This window comes from Odontesthes bonariensis, chromosome 19 (genome assembly GCF_027942865.1).
Source record: "Odontesthes bonariensis isolate fOdoBon6 chromosome 19, fOdoBon6.hap1, whole genome shotgun sequence".
In the NCBI taxonomy this organism is placed as follows: Eukaryota; Metazoa; Chordata; class Actinopteri; order Atheriniformes; family Atherinopsidae; genus Odontesthes; species Odontesthes bonariensis.
This window is the reverse complement of record NC_134524.1, coordinates 12,136,789-12,160,768: the sequence shown is the minus strand read 5'-3', so window position 1 is coordinate 12,160,768 and position 23,980 is coordinate 12,136,789. Positions and strand designations below refer to the sequence as shown.

Here is a 23,980-nt window from a genome sequence, read left to right as displayed (position 1 = left end):
GCTTTTGCTGATGGAGTCCCTAATTGTATGCCACATTAGTTGCCCTGTCACTCTCTACCCTTGTATAAATGTTGTGGTTGCCATAGTGGCTTTAAGCAGGACAGACGCATTATAGTAGCACATTTTCACGACAGATGTCTAAATGTTTAATGTGCACTATGTGACATTCTGCCCTCACTGTGTCATTAGTGCTCTCTTCTCTCTAATCAAGTATTTTCGCTCCAATTGGGAGCTGCAGATAACTCTATTATAATGAGAACCCCCACATTCTGGCTGGTAGAATGACTCTGGTCTTATTTGAGCCGCAGTGTTACTAAGGATTGTCATTAAGCAAAGAAAAAAAAAAAAAACTACAGGCAGTCCATTTGTATGAAAAAAGCTGAAGGCTGAACTTGGACTTAATACAGCAGTTCCTCACAGCTAATTAAATGTGCTGCTTTTCACACAGACGGGTTGACCGCATACCCCCAAGTGGGTGCAGTTTTGATTAAACTGAGTAGGAGCTTATTTGTTTGGTGGCACTTCAGAAGCTGCCTTAAAATTACATTGTAACAGGAACATAGTGTGCATTATGTTGCTGCTGACATTAATTCCTCAATGCATGTTAAAGAAGAAGGATTGTCTTTCTTGTCATGATTAGTTGATCTTACTAAAAATACTAAAATGACATGTTATTGTTTGATTTTTGCCTCTGCTGTCGTAGCTCATTGTAAAATTACAGTAGATGATAAAGTATAAAATTGTAAATTATATATTTTTTTATTTCCTAATTTCTTTTTCGCCCATTGTAGGCAGATTACTGTCAGATTCCCACACACTCATTATATTATATAAGAGCCCTCAAGGATGAAATTAGTATAATGGATGTTACACATTTAGCCTTGTGCCTTCAGCATTGTGTGGTTTTGCTGTGCTTTGCATTATCTTATGTCACTTGATTTATTGATTGGAAAAGTTATCAGTTTTCCAGTCTTCAAGCATTTCCTGGAGCGCTGACATACGTGGTTCTTCATCATGTTTTATTCGTCCTTCCATAGTCCTTTACAACCACATGAATATGTAATTTTTTCATGTATGAACAAGAAAAAAAACTCATTCTGGCGACTTGCGTCAGCAGCTATGTAGGCATTTGAAATGGAAATATTACGGTAAGGATTCTAAATTGGTGCTATTATTATAATTATTGTAAAAATGCATTACATGTTTAATATAACTAAAGAAAAACAATTACCCTTTTGAAGGGAACATATTAAAACATAATGAATTTTTACATGCATTCAGTAAAAATATATTTACACTCATGTGAATATCATGTGTTGTATAGTTTTTAGTAGTGATGAAATATGTTTTTTAAAGACTGATAAATAATTTGATAAATGTATTCAATGAGACTTGCTTGAAACTAAATAATTATAATGAACACATTTGAAAAACTCCACTTACCAACACGCAACATAATTGAGTTTCTTACCATTTTTACCTTAAAAACTTTACTGATTTTATTAAATTCAATTTGGAAGTTTGTCGCAACCCCATTCTTTGCCGATTCTGAACGCAGAGGCTGGCGTTCTTCTGCTATACACAATGCGTTTCTCCCATAAATGCAGATTAATATAGGGTTGAAGTCAATGTAGCAGTACAAATGACATACAAATGTCCTTTTTTTTTTGTATGGATGCCTCGAGTATTTTCTATGATAAGAGTAGAAAAATGCTATTCTGAAGGTTTTTCAGACTAGATACAAATGTGTTAAAAGTTTGGTGAAGCAGAACGTAGCAAAGGAGCAACATTTAAGCATAATGTTTGGAATGTCATATAACATTTAAGTTTTAACCTTCAGCAAATAGCCAGAGACTTTTCACAACAACCACACCGTCTGACTTTCAACTGTGCCAGTAAACTGACCACGTTCAAGTGTTATTTTTGAACATTTCGTACAAATTTAACAGTGAACACAGGACCATCTGTTTGTTATAACTCAGTTGACAGGTCATAAATGATGTCAGGATAATTTAAAAATGTATTGATTTGAATTGATTGCCACTAACGGCAGTTAATGCAGTTTGGTGCAATAATTCATCGTACTGCTGATGTTCATAATATCTGTCTAGCCTTTCTCATCCACTGTGAAATCCATTTCTATCAACTTGATTTAGAGGGAATGGAACTAAATAGCAGAACCCAGTTTTCTGGCTCCACTTTGCTGTACGCATTGCGAGTACTTGCAATTTACCTGAACACACCCAACTCCATTTGATATATTACTTTGTGCTGTAATGCGCCACAACACACTATAAATCAGAATACCTATGTGGGCCATGTGCAGTCCAAACACATTTATTTTTTTCTTCCAACTCACAGATGATTCAGTGCTTTTTGAAGTTATTCTTCCATCCAACTTCAAGAAAATCATCTCAAGTTTGATCACCCCATGCAAAATGAGCTTGTGCAGTTAAACTAAACCTCAAGCAATCTCCTCAACCCTCCCCCTTTAAAGGCGTAACGTTTTCCCCCTGTATGTTAAATTGACTGAGTTGTGGGCATTCATACAACCTGCACATTTCATTTGAGTTCATAAAGAGAAGGATCCACACTTCCAAGGCTTAGCATAAGGCAGCAATACTTAACTGAGATGGGATGGATTATAGCAGCTCAGCTGGTTGCAGGGCATACATGTGTGGAAAGGGGAGAGAAATAGTTGGCCAAGCAAAATGGCTGTATCCGGCCGCAGTTAATGACCTCTGAGTGTGTCCTTGTCCCTTGGATAATGTGACCTGTGAGGATACAGATTTAACTCAGTGCAAAAACGGCCATGCTCAGCACAGCACCTGACCCTTTGCGGTATAGACACCCACAAATGCAGGGGAGAAAGGGCTAAAACTCATGCTTATACATAATTTGGTGGCGTGCTATCTTGCAGATGCAGAGATAGACAAAGGTATTACAGGAAAAAGCGGCACCAACTGCCACAAGCATGGGTGAAAAATCCATCTGTGATTACCCTTTATTTAGACTTTTAGCATTACTATCTGAAGATAGTAATTATTCACTTGAGAAAACATAGTCTTTTTAAAGTTACTGACTCCTCGGCACGTTTCTGTCAATGTAAGAGAGGTAACGGGTTAAATGCTTTCTAGTTGTGACTGGATCAAACATCCCCAATCTACTGCTTTCACGCAGACTGCAGAGACATGACCACGCTGTGACTTCATTACAGATCAAGGCTTTTTTCCCCCTGCTTTCTGGGGTATGTGATGATTAATACGTGTAATCTGATACAGCCTAAAATAAAAAGATTAGAACACCTGTGAATAATCTTGCAATTCAAGCTGTATTTGTCATTGCAATTGCGTTCAGTTTGAAGCCTCTTGAATCAAAAGACTCTGAGAACAAAAGCAAGATTTGGAATAAAATGGAGTCCCATAGAAATGCTGAAAAGACGGCTCTGGATGTCCTTCATCTTCATTTTAATTTTGTCACAAATTCACACCCACATACTCTTGAGTTTTCTTTGTTGCCATGCTGATAAGCATAAGTAGACACAGTGGAATCAGCACTCAGAAGATAAGTGACTGACATGCAGACACAGATTGAGATATCAGCCTAATTTGAACAAGTCTGTGTGAGTCTTATGTAGCTTTCATTGCACAATGACACTTGTTGGAATAAACAAGGTCAGAAGAGATAAATGCTTCAGATTGACTTTGTTTTCTTTTAATCGACCTTAATTGTTCAATTTTTCTATCAATTTTGTACTCTTTACTTCAGGTACATTAAACGCGGCCACATCACTGACTCTGTCTCTGTTTCTCCTCAGGCCGCACCATCATTTTGTCTACACACCATATGGATGAGGCAGACATCTTAGGTGATCGCATTGCAATCATCTCCCATGGCAAGATGCGTTGCTGTGGCTCCTCATTGTTCCTGAAAAAATGTTTTGGCAGCGGCTACTACCTAACTCTGGTCAGAGGGGGGACTGAAAAGATGACAGCTCAACGGACTGGCATCCTACGCAGTCAGGCCAAAGAGGTACAAACAGAAAGCATCGGTGGTTACAATTTCCTTGTTTGCTTTTAAAGTGGAACTAGCATAATCAATTCCAGTCATTTAATTCCTAATCTTAGGAATTCAGAATTAGCTTTGCACTCATCATAACTCCAATAGTTTGTAATTGTTTCAGAATGAGGGAGAGGTTTCTCCTGGGGGGAGTGTTCTCTTGAGAACGAGAGGCTTGCCGATAGGGCGGGGAAGGAGATGATGGTGACTTGTAAATATCTAATTTTCCCAGCCAGGCGCTACAACGTCTCATAAACAAAACAAAATAAAGCAAAACAAAAAGCAAAAAAAAAAAAACAAAGACACAAGATTTTTGAGCATGTTGTAATCTGTGGTTAAGTTGCTAATTGCTTGTCCTGGTACACAACGTGTGAATTGCATGTATGGATGTCAACGCAAACTACGGTTGCTTGTTTTTTTGGGTGGGGTCGAATCAACAAACAGATATTTTCAATTTGACTCGGTGTGCCCATGATGTTTGTACTAAAATGAATGAATACATCTAAGGCACATTATACAACACAACACATTCATTTCAAACAGTATCACCCACCACTTGAGGTTCGCACTCGTGCCCTTTCAGTGTTTGATGAGTACCAACTTTCACTTCTGTTATCTCTGCAGAGCCAGTGTTGTTCTGTCTGACTTTTCAGAGTGCTCCCTTTCCCTCTTGCCACCGTCCTCTGTAGTGATCTGTGTTTAGTCTCTCCCAGCATGAGAATTGGCAAATGCAGCTACGTTCTGGATGATACTAATTGTCACCTGGGGAGGGGCTAATTCTTTCTTTTACTTGCCAATGATGCTCCACACACTTAGTTTTAATCAATTGAAGCAAATGAACAAGATGCACTTATGCCAGCAGGACTAGAGCTATTACCATTAGTCTAAAGGCTCTTTGAGGTGAGTGGAGTAATTTGCTTTTAAATAAAGAAACATGCTAACATTTATCAGCATGGAAAAGTTGTTGCTTCTTCCTTGGCTGAAACTTTTGCAAGCAGACCTTGGAGGCAGGCTGAGTAAAAAAAAAAAAAAAAGCCAAAATGATTTCCAAAAATGTAGGGATGTTTATTCAGCCGCTATTGAGATTAAACTGTTACTATCAATCGTCTCTATTAAATTGGGCTGATTAAACTATGGCCACATTTTCCATCGCAGGTTGACCGCATTACCATGTTCGATTTATGCATGCATGCAGATTCATTTAGAGTAATTTAATATAAACTTGTGGATGCTTTTTAAGTGATTAATTTTCAACAAGAGTTGTCAAGGAGGCACTGTTTATCATTCTAAGTGTAAAGGCACAATAAAGTCTTTCTAATCCAATTCTGATTAACAGGAGACAGACTGTCCTTCCAGAGGCAGCCCAGATGACGGCATCGGCAGTGAGACCTGGGACAACTCCGATCCAACAGGTACAAACCTCTGTCAAACAGATTTTATGATTAGCATCATGTAAACCCATGATGTACTGAGGTTTTATAGAGCTTGTTCACATATTTTCCAAACAACAAACTGATGAATCTTCTGCCAAAACACACAATTCAACTGTGCTCAAACTGCAGTACATTTCTTTTCTTTTAAAACAAAACAAAACAATGCTTGGCAATTCTTTAAGAACTCGTTTGCTTTACAGCCTCAATGAAAAGATAGATAAAATTGATAAATACATAGAAATTTAGAGTTTTTAGGAAATGAAAATTAGGGGATCTTTTTTCAGTACATAACTGTAATTTGACACCAATACATAATACATAAAAACTTCCAAATTTCAGAAGTAGGATATTCATTACGTGAAGCAGAAGGGACTCATGCCATCTTTTCAGCTGATAATTGTCCACAGCTTTGCTGTTTGTCAGCATCTAAATAACACATCGAACAGACTATTTCACCAGACATCTGTAGTAATTGTTCACTAGAAAGCATTCATAGGAAGAGTTCAAGTTTTTTGTCCTTTAGTCCTTCAGGTAAAATCAACGCGTAGCTGTCCATTTAGTCTGCTACAGTGAGTCACTGTTTTAGTTCAGATATGTCCTCGCAGGTTATGGACTCACATGCTGGAATACACCCAAGCTCCAAGTATAATAGAAACTCCACCATGTTTAAATGTAGGTAATGTGTTACTCTCCTTGTGGGCTTCGTGTCATGACCAATAAACAAACTGGTGTACAATGAATTATGGTGTTCTCCTTGGCTTTTATAGAGCTCAGAGAGGCCCACTCAGTTAAGCATGCAGCATATGGTGGGGGCTGAAACTACCAATCCAAAATGTACCAGGTCAGACTCAGCCTGAAGCCCTTTAGATGCGGTGCATGTTGGATTTTTCCACAATCCACACCAACCCATTGCCCAAATACATCATATGATACTGGTTATTTGATTGGTTTTGATATTTCTTAGTCTTGATTGTATAAACACTGGCACTCTTACAAAACAAGATACAAGAAAACTCTCAGGAGGGTGCTTACAATGCCCTGAAAATAAAGCTCAATTAAATCTGATCCTTCCTTCAAAATGATTATACTTATGATAGTTGGAAATAAACTAGGAAATGCTATAAAAGTAATCAAATTTCCACATGTGAGAGCACATCATTCTTTATTAATTCACATCAAGCAGACTGCAACACACACACACACACACATACACGGACACACACACATACGCATTTTCCCAAATAATTCAGTCTGAGGTGTAAAGTAGATCCATTTACTTCTTCATAAAGCACCAAGCCAGTGGTTGTTAAGCTTCAGTAATTATGTATGAGAGGTTCTGGATCAATAATGGATGTGTTGTGTTCTGCAACACTGTGCAGATTGATTCTCACTAAGCCCCAGATTCAGGATGGATGTGGCAGAGGAGTTATGTCTACTGAGCTACAGTGTCTTTAAATGTCACATTAGTTGTGCAGTCATCCCAATATGCTACACAATATTCTTTTTTTTTTTTTTTTAAGATTTGATAAGTGAACCTGCATCATTTCATATCAACACTGAGTTTGAAATTTGATGTGATATACATTCAGTAATTCCTTGTTGTCAATAACGATGGCTCCTCTTGAATACCCTGTCTGTCTGATGCACTCTGAAAATCAAGTTAATCAAAAGGACTAGCAATGCCTACAAAACTTTGCATTCTACAGTCTGCTTTGTGAGTCACTTTGTGGCTTTTCCTCAAGCAGATTTGACAGCTGTGACTCAACTTGTGCGGTGCCATGTCCCTGAGGCGGTCTTCTTGGAGAGCATCGGGCAGGAAATCACATTCATACTGCCCTATGGTGGAGCCAGAGATGGGACCTTTGCCTCGCTCTTCCAAAAGCTTGACCTCGCCATGGATGACCTCGGCCTGACCACCTACGGCATCTCTGACACCACGCTGGAAGAGGTAAACTGAACACGGGGGTGACAGTCTAAAAACAGAAGGACGCATGCACACTCTCATGGCCTTCTGCATACATAACAGAACACAACTTAAGTACACAAACAAAGAAATGTTTCTTTTTTTTCTTTTATTACCATAATTCAATGAGATCACACTGATTTATTTTCATTGGATAGAATGCTAACTTCTGTCACATAGAATCCGGACTTTTGATCTTTTGTTCTTCCTACAACTGCTCCTCTAAGGGTTTTTAAATGTGACATAAATTCAACAATATTCTGATTCACATATTGATTTTCACTTCTGTTTTTATAATTAAAGCCATGACTGACTGTAGACCAAACTAATTATTATGGTTGAATGTATTTTCAATGACCTCTTGTGGTCAAGTTCAATACTGTTACATTACCTTGTAGAGAAACTTTGCAGCTGCTGTAATATATTTACAAAGTTTTGAGTCAAAATGGCTTTAAGTTTTACACATTGCATATTTCAGCCGCTTGCATCATGTTGATGTCACAGATTTTTTATTTTTTTGTTAATTTGCCAGGATGCACCAGAATGATGACATTATTTGAGAAAAGTAGTTTTTTCCTTGCAGTTGCAAGACTTTCTTTTCTAACTAATAAGTGAAACTGATATGTTGGATTTGTTGTTTTGTTTTTTTTTTACCCAAAAGTATCAACCCAATTTTTCAAGCGGTAAATTTGCTAGTTGTAACATTGTTGTCATCATTATATATGTATTCAGAACACAGTTTCATATTTCCTAAGCCAATGACTCATACTTTCTGTTTGCCAGACAGACTAGTGTTGGATCATAAAGCTTAGTGACTGTTGGCAAATGCTCCTCATGTAACTCAGACATGCATGCAACACTCACAGCCTGCAGGCAATGTGAATAATTCCTTTTGAATTTCTAAAATCCAACCATGACAAGGTTTTTTTCATCCATCCCATGTTTTCTTTTGAAGTCTAAATAGACTGCGGGTGAAATATTCAGTGATTATTCAAAGATAATACTGTAAACAGAATTCAGTAGAACGGAAGTATTATGGAAGTTGGTCCTAAAATAACATTTAGTCTTTATTTTTTTTTTCAGTACCTCCATTTTAGGTATTTTTTGTTTTTTTTCAAAAGAGTCTCCTCATATAGTATATTTTCGTATGGAAAATGTTAAAACATGGCTGCACATGCACAATTGATGTATGTGACATGAAAACAAAGAGATGGTCGCATTGAAAATGCATACAAATAGGGAGGTTTGTTCATTCTAAAACATGGCCTGCTATTATAAATTAAGCTAAAGAGGTCACTTGGCAGGAGTAAATGTTTGATCTCTAGATGGACAAACCAGAACTGGTTCGAAACAGAAACTTCACAAGTCTCACTGACATCTGCAACTAATCTCTCTACAACTCTTGGGCTTGGCCACAAAGCAGTACATTCTATTACGTTGCAGTTTCATTTGATAATATGTGGGAGACATCCATAATTTATCCTGCACTATTTTTTATTTTGCAGATATTTCTCAAAGTGGCAGAAGATTCCGGCGTGGATGAAGAAATACAACGTAAGATGACAATATATTTGTAAATGCGTAGATTTATATCACAACAGCTGCAGGTAATACACCAAGATACAGCTGACATGTTTGCAAACTCTGTCTTAAGCCTTTAGCATTTCCAGGGTGGAGCAATAATAATCCAGCACTGCTCGCAAAGCAACTGACGAAAAAATGTGACCGAAAATAAATAGCTTTAATGATCATTTCTGTCTCACTGTACTGTAAGTCCATAACAGGACACAAAAGCAGCACAGTAGAAATCAATAGAAGAAAATGAAAACTTTATCTTTTCAATGTCTGTAAGAGAATGGAAACTAACTGACAGACAGCCCAAGGTCCACTGGGAAAAGGTAAATCTCAACAAAACACATAAAGGTGTCGAGTAAGAAGCAAAGCAGCGAAGGCAGGAACAGAGACGAGCATGGAGGAAAAACAGAGGAGTCGAGGAAAATTGTACTGTGTTCTGCCCACTCCTTTACTTGCTCATTACATAGTATCCGATACATAGGTGTCACTCGTGGGCACTGCTGAATGTAGTGGTGCTTCCAAATTATGCTCCACATTTAGTTACCTGTGACATAAACAAATGCCAGCAGGATGGGTAGATGCTTTATCTGAAGTGATAGACAGCACAGGGTTGCTGTTTTTGGTTGAGAAGATGTTGTAATTGACATCTTTCTCCACACCATTGACATAGATATCACACAAATGTATGACTACTGGCATTTTTTTAAATTGCCCTGTATCCACCTGCAAAAGTATCTAACTAAATTGAGCCCCAATGAACCCATCGAAGCTCGCATTCAAATATTTAAAAAGGGAACTGCATGACAACTTAGCCCTAACTTGTTGACCCTGACTTCCTCAATGTAAACTGTTAATCATTTCTCAAGTGTTGCTTCTCAAGCAGAAAAGGAGTGTAACTATGTCAAGGTGGAGATGTCTCAGTAGTCTTATTCACTCACTAGGGATTCCCAATGGCTAAGAAAATCTTAATGAGCTGCAACCATAAGTGCTAGCTAATGATAGCTACCCTAAGCATGCTTTGTCAGCTTCTGACTCCAGGATACAGTGCATGATGGCGTATATTTGATCAATTTAGTATATACTGTACACGAGTTTTGTTGTGCCATGTGACGAGTTTGTAGTGCATTACATAGTGAGTGAAAAATTTCAATTGACATCTCAAATAAGACTACTTAACACTCTGGAGTCTAAATCCCGCCGGAGGGATTTTTGACACTTCTCGAAAAACACATCTGTAACTCTGTGAGTTTTTGTCATTCAAACATATAAGTGACACCATTAAAAACCTTGAAACTTCTAGTTTTCAAATATATATATATTAAAATAAATTATATAGCTGGCCCTTTTTAAAGAGAGTGAACAGAAATCTTTGGTACCAGGTGATTGAGTGGCTATTCACAGGTGAGAACACGCCCCATTCAGCCAGCATGTGGGGGAAGACTAGCCTGATAAACCAGCCTAAATGGATTGGATGTCTAATTTAGTCTGGCACCGATCAATGGATACAACGGAACATTGTTGATGAGCACAACCCGTTGTCTTTCAAACCGCGTCTGTGCCTATAGGCCAACGCTCTGACCAATCAGCGCAACTGACTGTGACGTAGTAAGCGCGACAGAAAGCTTTGGTGGGAGGGGACTCTTCCAAAACTGATGCCAAGCACATACTCTATAATAGGACAGATACGCCACTCACGGTGCATTTCCGGTTTCCAACGCGGCGATTTTGGTTGCAGTTCCACCCTCTTTCCACGTGGGGCGCCCAATTTTGGAGACCAGAATGAATGGAGTCCTATGGAGCTATCCGCCCTTTCGTGCCCTTATCTCAAGATATAATTTTTTCTCTAGTAATTCGAATGTTGTTTTCGAAAAAGGGTGTTTAGAAAATACCCATGGCTGAGTTTTAGATTTTTAGAGCCACTCATTTGCTTAAAAAAAGGATTTGAAGTGTATATGACGTCATACATAGCGGGTCGACCAGCTGTCATTAGCACAATGCTAGCGCGTTGTGGACAACAAGAAGCCAACCAGTAAGAAATCAAAGCGATATATGTACTCCTTCAGTAGATTTTTTACTTGAAACCCATGTTGAGCTCTCAGAAACTACATTCAAATCTGAGCGCTCTTGAGGAGACTTAGGTGAAACTGACCATTTGTAGCATCTAGCTCCATAGGGCCCCATTCATTCTGGTCTCCACCGACGCTCCCAGTGGAATTCTGGTGGAACTGCAGCCAAAAAGCCGGTACAATGGGGCTTAATACAGAGTGGCAAGGCTGTTCGTTATAATGGCTGTGTGCCAAGGCTGAATCAAACGAGCACTGTTCCATTGACGCCGCCATCTTTCTTGTTGTGCTTTCGCTTGTCTATGTTCGCTTCCACTGCCCAACGTCGCACTGCTCTGTCGTCACTCCCTCAAAACCCCGCACCAGAACCCTCTGGCCCGCCCGCGTTGATTCAAAACACATCTCTGCGTTGTGATTGGTTTAGATGCCATCTGCCAGATTCAGGGCAGTATTTTCAAAATGACAAGTGGATCGAGGCCAGACCCAACCGCAGGCAAAACATTTTGCCGTCCAGCAGTTGGCGCTGGTTTTCCAGGCTAGGGGAAGACAGCAATGTCCTGCCAGTGACAGACAATTATCACATGGAGAGTGACAGGGGGGTGGGGGCAATCAGGGGTGTTACACACCCATCTAATTAGTATTCAACTCTCAGAGACACTAACTGGAGTTCCAATTACTTTTTTACAGTTTGTGTGAAAACAAAAAACATCTCTGACTGCACTTTTTACTTTTATGCAGCCAACACTTTTGTTTACAAGGTTCAACCTTCAAAAGTCTTGGCTAGATATATTTATAGTGTGTTTTCTTGCACTGTTTGAAGACCTCTAAAACTTGTTTTTTTGTACAGTTGTGTTTCCCCTCAATTTAAATAAAACTTGTTTGTATTACATTCACTTCACTCTCATATTGTTTTTTGTTAGGCTTTTCAGAATACAACCATATGTGTCACTTTTGCATAGATGTTTACAGTTAGTTGAAATACTTGAAAATGTCAAGGTGGTGACAACTGCCTCAAAGTCTCTGAAAAGGCCTTAGACTCCAGAGGGTTAAAAGCTGATTCACAGAATTTGAAGATGCGTCACACTATCTTGTATGTTGGATAGTTAGTTACTTCTTTTGAGGAAGGCTCTCTCATGACCTCTGATGAAGATGATTATTGCCTGGTTGTATATTGATTTGTTTGGTTGGTAATTATCTAATCTAGTGGAGAATAGATGAAGAAAGGAAAAAAAGGAGTGACTGAATCACAACACTGCATCCAAGTTCTGCTTATTAAAAAGCTGGTATTGAGCCAAAGTCTTATAACTTACTAAATCCAACCCCAGATATTTGGCTAAGTTATTAAAGTATTATAGCCTGGGAATTCCCATGCTGCTTTGCGCTCGATTTCATTCTCACTGCAAAGTCAGCCTGGAAACCACCGCCCTTATTTTTGCCAGAGTTTGGGAACCAATCACAGAACGGGGGGGGGGGGGGGGCAGCAAGACGATGACGACGTCTATGCGCTACACCGAAGCTTGTAGAGTGTTAATCCAACATGACAGCGGACACAACGTTACCGTTCGATGCAGCCTTAGAAAGTGTTTCGGAGTAGATTCACCCTAGGGTCATTTGAACCGTGACATCCAGCCAAGTAGCCCACCCGAAGTTTTTCCGATATTGGCTGAACATCAGCTGAGTTACTGAGTTATCCCGAATAGCTTAGTACAAGCGCTAATGGAACCTGGCAGTATCTCCAAAATTACCACACTAAAATCACATGCCATGACACCAAACTTCTACAGTAGTACAAATATGGTCTGTACTCACAAAACGATGCATTTGGAAGTTTGTACATAGTCCAGGAGTTTATTATTATCAACACAAGCCTGATAGCTTTTCTGCTGCTAAAGCTTCGTTGACGGCACTTCTGGGAGCTGGGAGCTTCAAAGTAAGATGAGGGTTGATCTACTACTGTAGACAACAAAGCAAGGCTGCTCAATTTCTCCATTATTAAAATAAATTCACAACTCTACAACATAAAAATTCATGTAGAATATAGCATATAGGCCTACTTTGTTGTCAGTTTAAGTAGCTTAGAGCGCAAGTTTACTTTTATTTTACTTTTTTTTCTTCTTCCTCGTCGAATTTCTGTCGTCATCTGGTATAAGTGATACAATTGGCTATGAATCGCGCGCAAAGCAGCATGGGAAGAACCTGACGTCATTTGATAGACATTCGTAGCGCCCAATAAACGGCTCTAGGCATTCGTAAACCACGCCTCAAATACGAGAAAATGCACACCTAGTTCCCAGACCACCATCTCATCGAGATTGTGGATGCGTCAGCCAGGCTAAAAGTATTATAGAATAATACTACAAAATGCATTCAAACATGTGTTTATATTATGGAATTGTTTAGTGGATGTATCAGTCAATATTTATAATAAGAATATATTTATTATTGAAACTCATTAAGATATATGTTAAAAAAAACATGTGTGTGTATGTATATATATATATTTGTAAACATTATCCTAGAATATGTTTCCAGGGTCTATACATACAAAAGACAGCAAGTGAGAATACAATATAGTCCAAACAGACAGATGTGTGACATCAGCTTTGCATTCTTTATGTGGTGAACTATATACTGAACAAGAAGACAAGTCAAAAACATCATTTTTTTACGTACCGTGTGTGTCTTTAAGTGCTGAGGTTAATGAGCTAAGTGGAATCAGGTATGCCCATAGAGATGAGCAACAGGTGAGGCAAGTGGCAATGGGAGGCATGAGAGAAATTAACTATCGATCTGTGGTGGACAAAAAATGTTAAACAAAAGGACAGCTCTCTGGAAAAAAAAAGGACATGTCCAAAAAACCCAACATTTTTGTTGCAATAACTGTAAAAGTGGCTTCGTTGTGTCACAGGTAAAACTCGGTCAAGAACACTTGTATGTGTTCTTGACATGATAGAGACGGACTGCTTGTCATAAAAACTAACTTGAAATCAAAGTTTGTTTGTTTTTCTTTCAACAAATAAGAATTATTTTTTGGGATTGACTGACCTTAGTGGATAAGCCTACCATACTGATCAACATTTACATTTTAATGTACCGCCCAACATCTTCTCCTTTCAACTTTAAATTGCTATGTTCCTAAAATACCTGAGTTTGTGCTTTTATATGGTATAATATGGCATCTTGCAAGGCAGGTAGCTATTCTTATTGTTATTTATATCCTCAAATTGGGTCAGGCCAAAACAACATATCTTATTTGTATTCCCAAAGCAGCAAAGGAGCTGTTGGTGAGAGACTGGAAAAGGAGCTCCCGTGAATCCAAGAGGAATAGCATTGGCAACGCCCACATTAAAATAGAGCACGTCAATGGAAGGAGTGGCAAGTCTTTCCAAGTTATTTATTGTTTTTCTTTTTTTCTTTTAAGCAAGCACATTTTCACATTTCTGAGTATATTTCCCAATACAGAGCATACTGTAATCCTTGATATTTATTAAGTCAAATTAGCTAGTTCCAGCCTAAGTTGTGTTTCTTTTTGTTTTTCATGCAGAATTAAAGGAAAGGCTTACACGTAAAGTCGAAGGTAGGTACTGAATTTATGTCCTTTAGTACAACTGCATTTATTGCAATTGTCTAAATTATGTCTAATTTTGCTCTTAGGGAAAGGAAAGAAAATCCTTTCTTCGTATTTGGAGTGACGAATGACCACAAAATTGGCATTTATTTTTCCAAAAAAACATTTTAATAAAAAGACAGCAAATCAACATGTCAACAAAGCTCTATGTTTCTAATGTTTTTTCCTCTAGAATCGCAACATTTCCAGTTTGTGAGTTAAAAAAAAAAAAAAAAAAGCTTTCTTCACCAAGGAATGATTGAGTGCAGCTGGCAGTTTTAACACCTAAGTTATATTTGATCAGCCCATTAGTGGTGCAGAAAAGCATGCTCAGCACATCTTTTGCGTAGATAATAAATAACAATGTTATTTAATCGCCTTGCCAGACTTAAGGAAGAGTGCCAGTGTCAACGGAAGAGGATCTGTGGTCATCACCGGATGGGAGCTGATCAGAAGGCAGTTCCTGGCGCTTTTTATCAAGCGCTTCCACCACGCCCGACGGAGTCGCAAGGGACTCATTGCCCAGGTAATGGCCTCAGTTTATCATATTGATGAATTGAAGGGTTATATTCATATGGTTACGTGGGAGGATCAAGTTAAGATTGTGTGAAATACATGTTGGCCTCCAAAATCAGTAAGTGACAGATATTATAGAGTGAGCTCATTTAAACTCTGGAGGGAAAAGTCATCCATCTCGAAGGAGTCGATAGTTGTGGAATTTAAGTTGTTGAAAAAGAAATCTACACTGAAAGCACACATAAATTGCTGAATGTGTACAGGGTCATCAGGAATAATAACTACATGCCAGTAAAGTGAATGTGCAGCAATCATCATCCCCTAATGTGTTGTACCAAAAGACACTGTGGGGGGAAGACAAAAGTGAGAGTTTACTGCAGCGAGGGAGGACGTTTTAGTTTTCACTTTCAATCAGTCACATTCTGGCTCTTGGTATCTGAGAGCGGATATTTTTCAGCCCTTTGAAAGTACAACACATTTAGTGTAGCCTGAAAGCTGTTGACAAATTCAGTGTTTAGCTGAAAAGTCTTTGAGTTTTCTGGCTTCATCCACCGTTGCAGCTTTCATCTGGACAGCAGAAAGGCAGCATGACACTTGTGATTTGTTTGTCCTTCATTTTACGGTGTGCTAATCACGCGTTTTCATTAGCCATGTATTAAAAGTGAATGCATAACAATTACACAGATGACGTGCTTCTATTAGCTCATTAAGTGTACGTCTACATTATTTTGTTCGTCATAAACATAATTTCAAAAGTCAAAACTAATGAAGAGGTATAATTTCTACAAGTCCAAACCGATTGCGATAAGTAGCAATTTTCAAGAAGCTGTCAATTTATTTTCCCTCCCAGGTTTATCAAAAGTGTGCTCAGATCTAAGTTGCAGTGACACTTATACCAGCTTCCATCTACATCTGTATTGCTTTTGTAAATATCAAGTGATCACATCAGTTATGACATCTGCCATTGTGCTGACATAATTGTGTCTGAAATTGTGCAGCAAAGAGCTTCCTCATCTGGTTGGTGAGTCAGAGAAGCATAGAGGGAAAGAAACGAAGAACAGGGCTTCACCTTTCAGAGGTGTACGGGTTCCTCTTATAATTTGCTGCAGCACCAATGCCCATTAGTCACTGTCAATCTTGGACGTCCCTCTTTTGTCAGGACACAGAGTAGGATAGTAGGATAGGGATGTTAATCTGTATATACAAGGTTCCACATTGTCTGCAAGGGCATGTCTCCTACTGCTTTACTCATTTGACTAAAGGTTTTTTTTTTCAGCTCCCACCGTCAGCAGATACGATTATGTAGTGAGGCAATCTCCTCAAATGTAAGCAGTTGAAAGAATATGAAATACAAAAGAGGTGATTTATGGGACTGCATGTTAGAGACAGGCGAGTTTTGGCACTGTCAGAAGCAGGGAGAAATTATTATTAGTTACTTTTTGGTGGGTATGTTGAAAAGTTCTGGCATTTAGAAATCACCCTGAACTGCAGTAGCCTTTGCAAATGCAAAAACTCTCACTGGAATGCACCAGACTTACAGTGGCCTGCAAACGTTTTGGCACCCCAGATCAAATGATCAAATGTTACTGTGCTGAGTTCTGTTTCTAGTTAAGTGAATTAAAGTTGAACTGATCTCAAAAAGGCATGACATTTAAGATGACACATTTCTTGTTTGGAAAGATTTTTGTCCATGATTTCTAAAAAAGATTTCTCAGTAATTACTCTCACAAATCAGGAGACTGCGAGTGCCATGATAGAACCTTCAGCCTGCAGTTTTCAGGTTGTTCAGTTTCAGTTTTGCAGTGTGTTCAGGGTTGTTATCCTGTTGTCATTACAATCGTATTTACTGAAGCTGACTCTGCCAGTGAAATGATGTTTAATTGGCTGCAGCAAAAGCTTAAATTGATGAATCTACCCTAAACAGTTAGATATGTATTCTTATCATGGAATTCTGCCCCTATTTTATCTCCAGCATATATTTTCTCCCTCACAATTAAATATCATATCTCTACACCTGTAATTTCCAAAAAAACAGACATCTTCCTCAATGACTTTTGCTGGGAAAGCAGTATCTGAACATCTGTTTGGTATTCCAGCCCTTACCTTGACCCTTCCTGGTACCTCCTGTTTCTAAATAAGATGAGGAACTTAACCCCACCTTTTGATAGGTTATCAAAACTGAGCTGCTGCTAAGAGTAGCCTTGACGGTAAAGGCTGAGGAGTCATACTTTCTACGAAGTTTTAGAATTTGCATTAAGTGACATTTCTTCTGGATTAATGGGAAAAAGCCTTTGCCCTAAAAATTTAATTAAGGTGTAAGGTCAAGTTGAAAATTTATCTGAGAGCTCAGATCTGTGCTAGGTGCCTATTTCCTTTATTCATTTTTGTAAAAAGCAAAAATGATTAAGTAGTTTTGCTTGAAATCCTGAAGATGATATTTTACATTTGACTTTTATGTCAGTTCATGTTTTACTTGTTCATAATACTGTTTATGATGATAATTTTGTGGACTACATGTTACTGTATATCATAGAATCCAAAATATTTCAATTGATATTTTTCAGTATCATTTGCTGTTGGTGTATACCATGTTTTCACTGAGTATAACAATAGGCTAATTTGTTATATTTTGTCTCAAGACTCAAGGATGATATAAGCCCCTTTAGTCCAAGGTACAGCAATAAAGCTAATATTAACAAATGAAACTGCTAAGGAATAAATGACTTTTGAAACTAACCTCAGTCAAACGAGGCATTTGACTTTGGTGGAGGGAGAAAGCATCTTAATCATGTTGTGTTTTTACCCGATTTGCATATAATCCGATCCTCTTCTTTAAATCCCCAATAAACTTGAGAATGTGATAAACTCATGCATTGTTCATGGGAGTGCTTTGGCTTTTTGAGCATAATGACTCGTCCCTGTTTTTTGCACGTTTCTCTCAATGGCAAAGGCACCAGCTGTCACCTGCAATTACTGTAGATAAAGGGAAACAAAAGAAAGAAAGGGAGTGCAACAGAACAAGAATACTTCTTTCTTTTGCATTGTTCGATTAGGCTTTTCAGTCTCATTGCTGCGCTTTGTCTTTCTTCCAAGCACGTTTCTGTGGCCATAGCTCCATGTAGTAAATTTAGAATTTTCAATTGGCTGGGCAAATTGCATGCCCTGCAATTAATCAACTGTACGCATACCTCCCCTTTCCTGCCAAGCATTGCCCAACCTGCAAATGATTAAACAGTAAAGATATCCTGCAGTTTCCCCACCAAACCTTTCTGTCAGCTCTAACAATGTAATGAAAACAGAATTACATGAAGAAGAAAAGAGGATTGGACAGGGGAGGTTAAGGAAAGGTGGTAATCTGTTTTTTTTTTTAGTTTTCCACTTGAATAAAAATAGACGAGAGAATGGCGACAACTAATTATATCTGAGTGGTCAGATGATGGTGGTAGAGTTTGAAGTGTTTAATCAAACTCATAAAGCATGCAGAGGAGCTCATGCAATTGGCGGGGAGCATATTAATGCACTAAAGTTATTGCATTGGTCGTGCGTTATTGTTGATTGCATCAGCCCTTTTTGCATTTTGTAACATGTAATAACAGTAAGCGAGGCTCGGGGAAAGAGTAATGAAACTGATATCTTGTTGACTTTTTGAGTGCTGACATGTTTACAGATGTAAACATGCATCTGTACCACCGTGCAGACACCCCAAGAATACACCATCAAAATGTTTTTTTTTTCTTTTTGTCAATTTAAAAAAGGTTGGGTACAATTTTAATCCATGAATAAAATGACAAATTTCAAAGCAATCAAATTTGAAGGATTTCTGTTTTTGAGGTCACTAAAGAAGATTTGAATGCATAGAAACAAATCTTACATATTTAATCTAAAAGAGGGATTCATTTATTTTTTGTGTAGGTACACATCATCTGTATCCTCTTCTGTTGCCATTACTTCCCACAAATTTAGCTCATGTTAATTCATTTCTGTAACATTTAGCTTCAGAGGAGTTTCAGATGTCACAAGATGAATGTCCTAAGCAGAGTAGTAATCATTTAATGAGGTCATTTGACTAAGTTTGTCACTATCCTCCTAGGTGGTCTTGCCTGCTGTTTTTGTGTGCCTGTCTCTGATCTTCTCCCTCATCGTCCCACCATTTTCTGAATATCCAAGTCTGGAGTTGCAACCCTGGATGTATGGTGTGCCTCAAACCACCTTTTACAGGTAACAGCATTATTCTGTGAAATAAGAGAATTATCAGTTTGTAAGTTTTGATTCTATAAAATGCAGGTATTTCAACTTTTTTTTCTTTTAACAGTGAAGGTGAATGTACTGAATGTGAATCCTTTGAGTACATTTACTTCAAAAGATAACGATAACAGCCAATAATGTTTAGCCTTTTTGAAATAAAATCCACATCATTTTAACATGGAAAAATTGTCTAGTGTATATACTGTATATATATCCTGTTATCAAAGGCAAACGATGTCCGAGTAATTTCATGGACCATCATGTAGTTATAGTACATGGACAACAGACTGCAACCCTGAAGGAAAGTTAAATATCAAAGACAGAAAATCCAAGCTAAAAAGATGTCATGGAACCATGCTCGCTGTGTATTGGCAGGAGATTTTGCTTTGGTCATCAATCTGGACTCCATCCTATCCAGTGGTGGACAGTAATGGAGTACAGTGGACTGTACTTAAGTACATTTTTTGGGTATCTGTACTTTAGTTGAGTATTTTTTTTTTTTTGGAAACTTATGACTTTCACTCCACTACATTTCAAAGACGAATATTGTACTTTTGACATTACATTTCTACGTTACTCGTTCATTTTAGGCTTTGTAATCCGCTGTTGCTGTTTTTCTTTCCTAAAATGCAATTGGCCACACCAGAGTGGTATAAAAAGATCTGGAGTCTCAGCATGGCTGATGGATTTGGCTGCAAGGCTGTTTTTATGCCGAGACTACGAGTGTTTAGTGAACTGAAGATCTTCATCAAAGCAGAGTTAGTTTGTTCACTGTAATGGACTCAACAGTAAGCTTCTGCTCCATAGTGAATGTGTGGGGTGAAAAAAAAAAAAAAAAAAGGCTCTCCTGTTTTTTGGATGGGGATGTTTTAAATACATTATTTTTATGAAAATAGCTGTCCTTATTTTTTTTATTTTTTGCTGAAGCTTTTACAGGTGGTACAGACTATTTGTAGCAGAGTGGTACAAAAAGTCAGTACATCATCAGGTGGATTCAGAGAGTCACATGGTTCTGTAAAAGCGCTAAAAAACGATACAGCAATATACCGATATTAGAAAATGTACTTTGTACTTTTGAATCCTTAAGTATTTTTAAAAGTAAGTACTTCAGTACTTTAACTTGAGTAAAATTTTGACCGAGCAACTTTTACTTGTAGTTGAATAAGATTTGATCAATACTTTGACTCAAGTACTGGACTTGAGTACTTTGTCCACCACTGATCCTATCCTTGGCTGTAGCTTGATATCATATAATCACAGATGACAGAGCTCAGCTCAGTCTTAGTGGACATTAAAACTCACTGAGAATAAACTTGACTTGAAATATAAACGTAGTGCATTGATGTGCATCTCCCCAAATAATACTTACAAAAGAATTTCATCGTGTTATAGATATTATGAAGTATAGTATAATGGTTAGTCTTGAGAACTAAGATATACTCCTTATCTGTTCTGTTCATTCTGTCTATGATAGTTACCTTTTAGACCACTGATGGGGATGATTTATTTATATGTTTTCAGGGGTAAAATATCTTAAAATTGCTGCAGCAGTGCCTGTCAAAAACACAGTTGAATTCTAATACGCCTTGCTACTTAAAGCATCTGTCCAAACCCTCAGAGTGATGTTGACTGATCTGTGCCACGAAGCTCTCTTTGCTAATCCAAATTGAAGGCATTTGATTTCCTTTCAAAACACTCTGTAAAATTCGCTTTGATGATGTCAACACGCAGGAAGTGGAGCCTTAAAAATGACAGTTAAATGAGTTTATTCAGGGTAGAACCAAAATCCATAATTTTTTCTAATACTGTATGGACCGACTGCTGGGATAGGCTCCAGCCCCCCCACCCGCGACCCGACCGACGGATTCAGCGGTATAGATAATGGATGGATGGATGGATGTATGGACCCAGTATTCTTGTATATATGTTTTATGTCTCCAAAACACTTATGTTATTATTTCGATGCTTAGTTTTACAGAATAACTCAATAGCTTTTTTTAACAAATAAACCACGGTTCTTAATTAAATACTTTTTACAAGTTACAGTGAAACAGCCCAGTCTCACCAGAAAATATGTTGTAGTTACGTTTGTCCATATGCTTAAATTACAACATATATCCAGGCTGTTCTGTGTGCCAGCATTCCTATGACATAAGAATTGTGACCACTGAGAGGTAAAATGTGAAAATCATCTAGCCGTGTAATTTTAACTTGTAGCCCTTACCATGTAAATTAATTCCAACCTATGGCTGTGTACTATTTTTAGCCATTGCAATTGAAAGGGAAGTAAAGTGGTCTCAAACTAGCAATATTTTGCATGAAGGCCTGTGTATCTATGCCTTGTATGTTTTTATGTATTTATATTTTAAATATTAACACTGCATCAGTTTTTGTTTGATTCAAACTTGTGTGTGCATAATTTGTCTTTGATCGTCAAGAAAACAGCAATCAAATAAGCTGATTTATTTATTTATTTTTCTCTGTGGCTTCTAACACAATTCTGTCCCTCTCCGTGGTGCTGAAACTTGCATATCAGTCAGGCTGTGCAACCTATCTGAATCCCAAAATATCACAGATGAGCACATTAGAATCTGCTCAGCTACGCACTGAAGACAACTGGAATAGTGAACAAATGAATTGAAAAAATCCATAATATTTAAAGAATACTGTAAATAATCCTGTAGCAGGCCTGTCTATTAACATTGTAATATAAGAGAGAATAAAGTCCATACACAAAAGTTAGGGGTTTAGTATGGTTTAGTGTTGAGTTTTTAGTTATTGATCGGTATCGACCGTGACTAGCATGTGGTCACTGCCAAAGGGGCAATACATTGAGTTTTACTATTTGAAAGCTGTAGAGATCAAATGTTAATTTTATTTCCCTTTAGCTAGTTGCTAAATGCTTCTCTCTACTGAATTAAAAAAATCCCACTTGATAAATACTGTCTTTACAAATATTATACTCTTGCATCCTGAATCCTCTTAGATTTAATATAATCCATGTTTCAGCTTGGGGGGTCAGGATTCCTTCAATTCAGAGAAATACCAAAAACACAGCAGGGTTGTATTATCACGTAGCCTTCATTTGACTTTCTTATGATATTATCTTAGTTCCTCCTTCTGTGAGCTATTCATTAGTTCCACTGTTTCCGTGTATATGCACAAGTCCTAAGTCTGGAGCTATCCAATAGTTTTATTATCTCGAATAACATGGTAACCCATCCATTGTTAATTGCAAAACAGATGGCTGCACATAATCCATTTTTACAAGCGGACCACTTCTATCACTCTCACTGGTGGCCAGGAAATGACCGTGTGACCTTCATGGGGATGCCTCCAAATGAGGCAATGAACGCTGTATTAATCCAAATGGTCAGCTGGACTGTGGCGACTGCTGGCTGTAAGCCATCATGGTGGTCTTTAATGAAACACTGTTTTAACTCCCACAGTAGCCTTAAGATAAAGGGCAGTGAGTGTGTTGCTGGTAATGAGAATGGGAAGATTGTTTAAGCGAGACACAGGTCTCAGATATGAACAGAGCACTGAGATGATAATAATAAAAGTCTTTGAGAAGCCTTTACTGTACAGGGATTGTTAAGTAGACTCATGTCGGCACAAGAATATTCTATAAGCATATATGAATTTCAAGCAATGGAGAACAATATTTTAGTGTTTTAAAAATTCATGTTTTGTTCCCCGAGCTCAGATGAACACAAATGTTTTCTCTGTCTTCTCTATCTTGATTAAGTTGTTCTTTCAAAAGGAGAGCTGGTGTACCCGTAGGCTGCTTTAGGTCTCAATAAGTTAAGTTACCTCTGGTGACATGCAGCACTGTTGTCAAGTATATCAAATGCACCATCTCCATACTGCTAGTGTACATGCTTCATATTTTAGGGCCCATCATCTAAAGTCCAAAGCTTTTTCAGTGGTTCTGACATTGTTGTCACTCACTTGTTTGAGTTGACCATCCTGTGGTATGGTCGGATCAAACTGACTTCCCAAAGAGAAATGTAATGTTTAATAATTTAGTTTAATGAAACAGTCAAACCACCAATAGACTCAGATTCATTTCACTCTGACTCACACTGCCAATGTGATGGAGCAATCAATATTATATCATCTGCCAACAAACACACTTCAGCTCAGATTGCATTTTTAAAAATGTTGTATTGGAAAATAGCTGCCAATACATGATAACATTTTAATGTCATCCTGATCTAGTCCTCGCCTTTACTTGAGAAAGTTCTCCATGTAGCCTTTGCTTTAATAGCAAAAGGCAAAAGAAACGGTATTCTACATATTCTTAAAGTCTAAAAATGTTCAGATTAGGTTCCATTATCTTTTTGGTAATTGACCGGATAACATAGGTTATTACTGAAAAAAGTACGAAAAAATGTATATTAAGCAGCTGACTGCATCTGACCCATCTCTCAACATTTGTGTAAACCATCTCGTTAGTTGTTTGTTGTCAAAAGATGTCTAATTGCAAGTAATAGAAATGTTGTTGTTAGTAAAGCTG

General features: G+C 38.0%; 1 protein-coding gene across 1 annotated transcript in view; it reads left to right on the top strand.

Moving 5' to 3' along the window:
* The window catches only part of LOC142368457 (phospholipid-transporting ATPase ABCA1), a 157,787-nt gene that overhangs the window by 58,966 nt on the left and 74,841 nt on the right, over nucleotides 1-23,980 (top strand). The window contains exons 22-29 of the mRNA XM_075450631.1: nucleotides 3,818-4,032; nucleotides 5,396-5,471; nucleotides 7,238-7,440; nucleotides 8,961-9,009; nucleotides 14,361-14,468; nucleotides 14,638-14,670; nucleotides 15,087-15,226; nucleotides 19,307-19,434. Of these exons, the coding sequence (XP_075306746.1) occupies nucleotides 3,818-4,032; nucleotides 5,396-5,471; nucleotides 7,238-7,440; nucleotides 8,961-9,009; nucleotides 14,361-14,468; nucleotides 14,638-14,670; nucleotides 15,087-15,226; nucleotides 19,307-19,434 (952 nt within the window). The remainder of the gene's footprint in view (nucleotides 1-3,817; nucleotides 4,033-5,395; nucleotides 5,472-7,237; nucleotides 7,441-8,960; nucleotides 9,010-14,360; nucleotides 14,469-14,637; nucleotides 14,671-15,086; nucleotides 15,227-19,306; nucleotides 19,435-23,980) is intronic.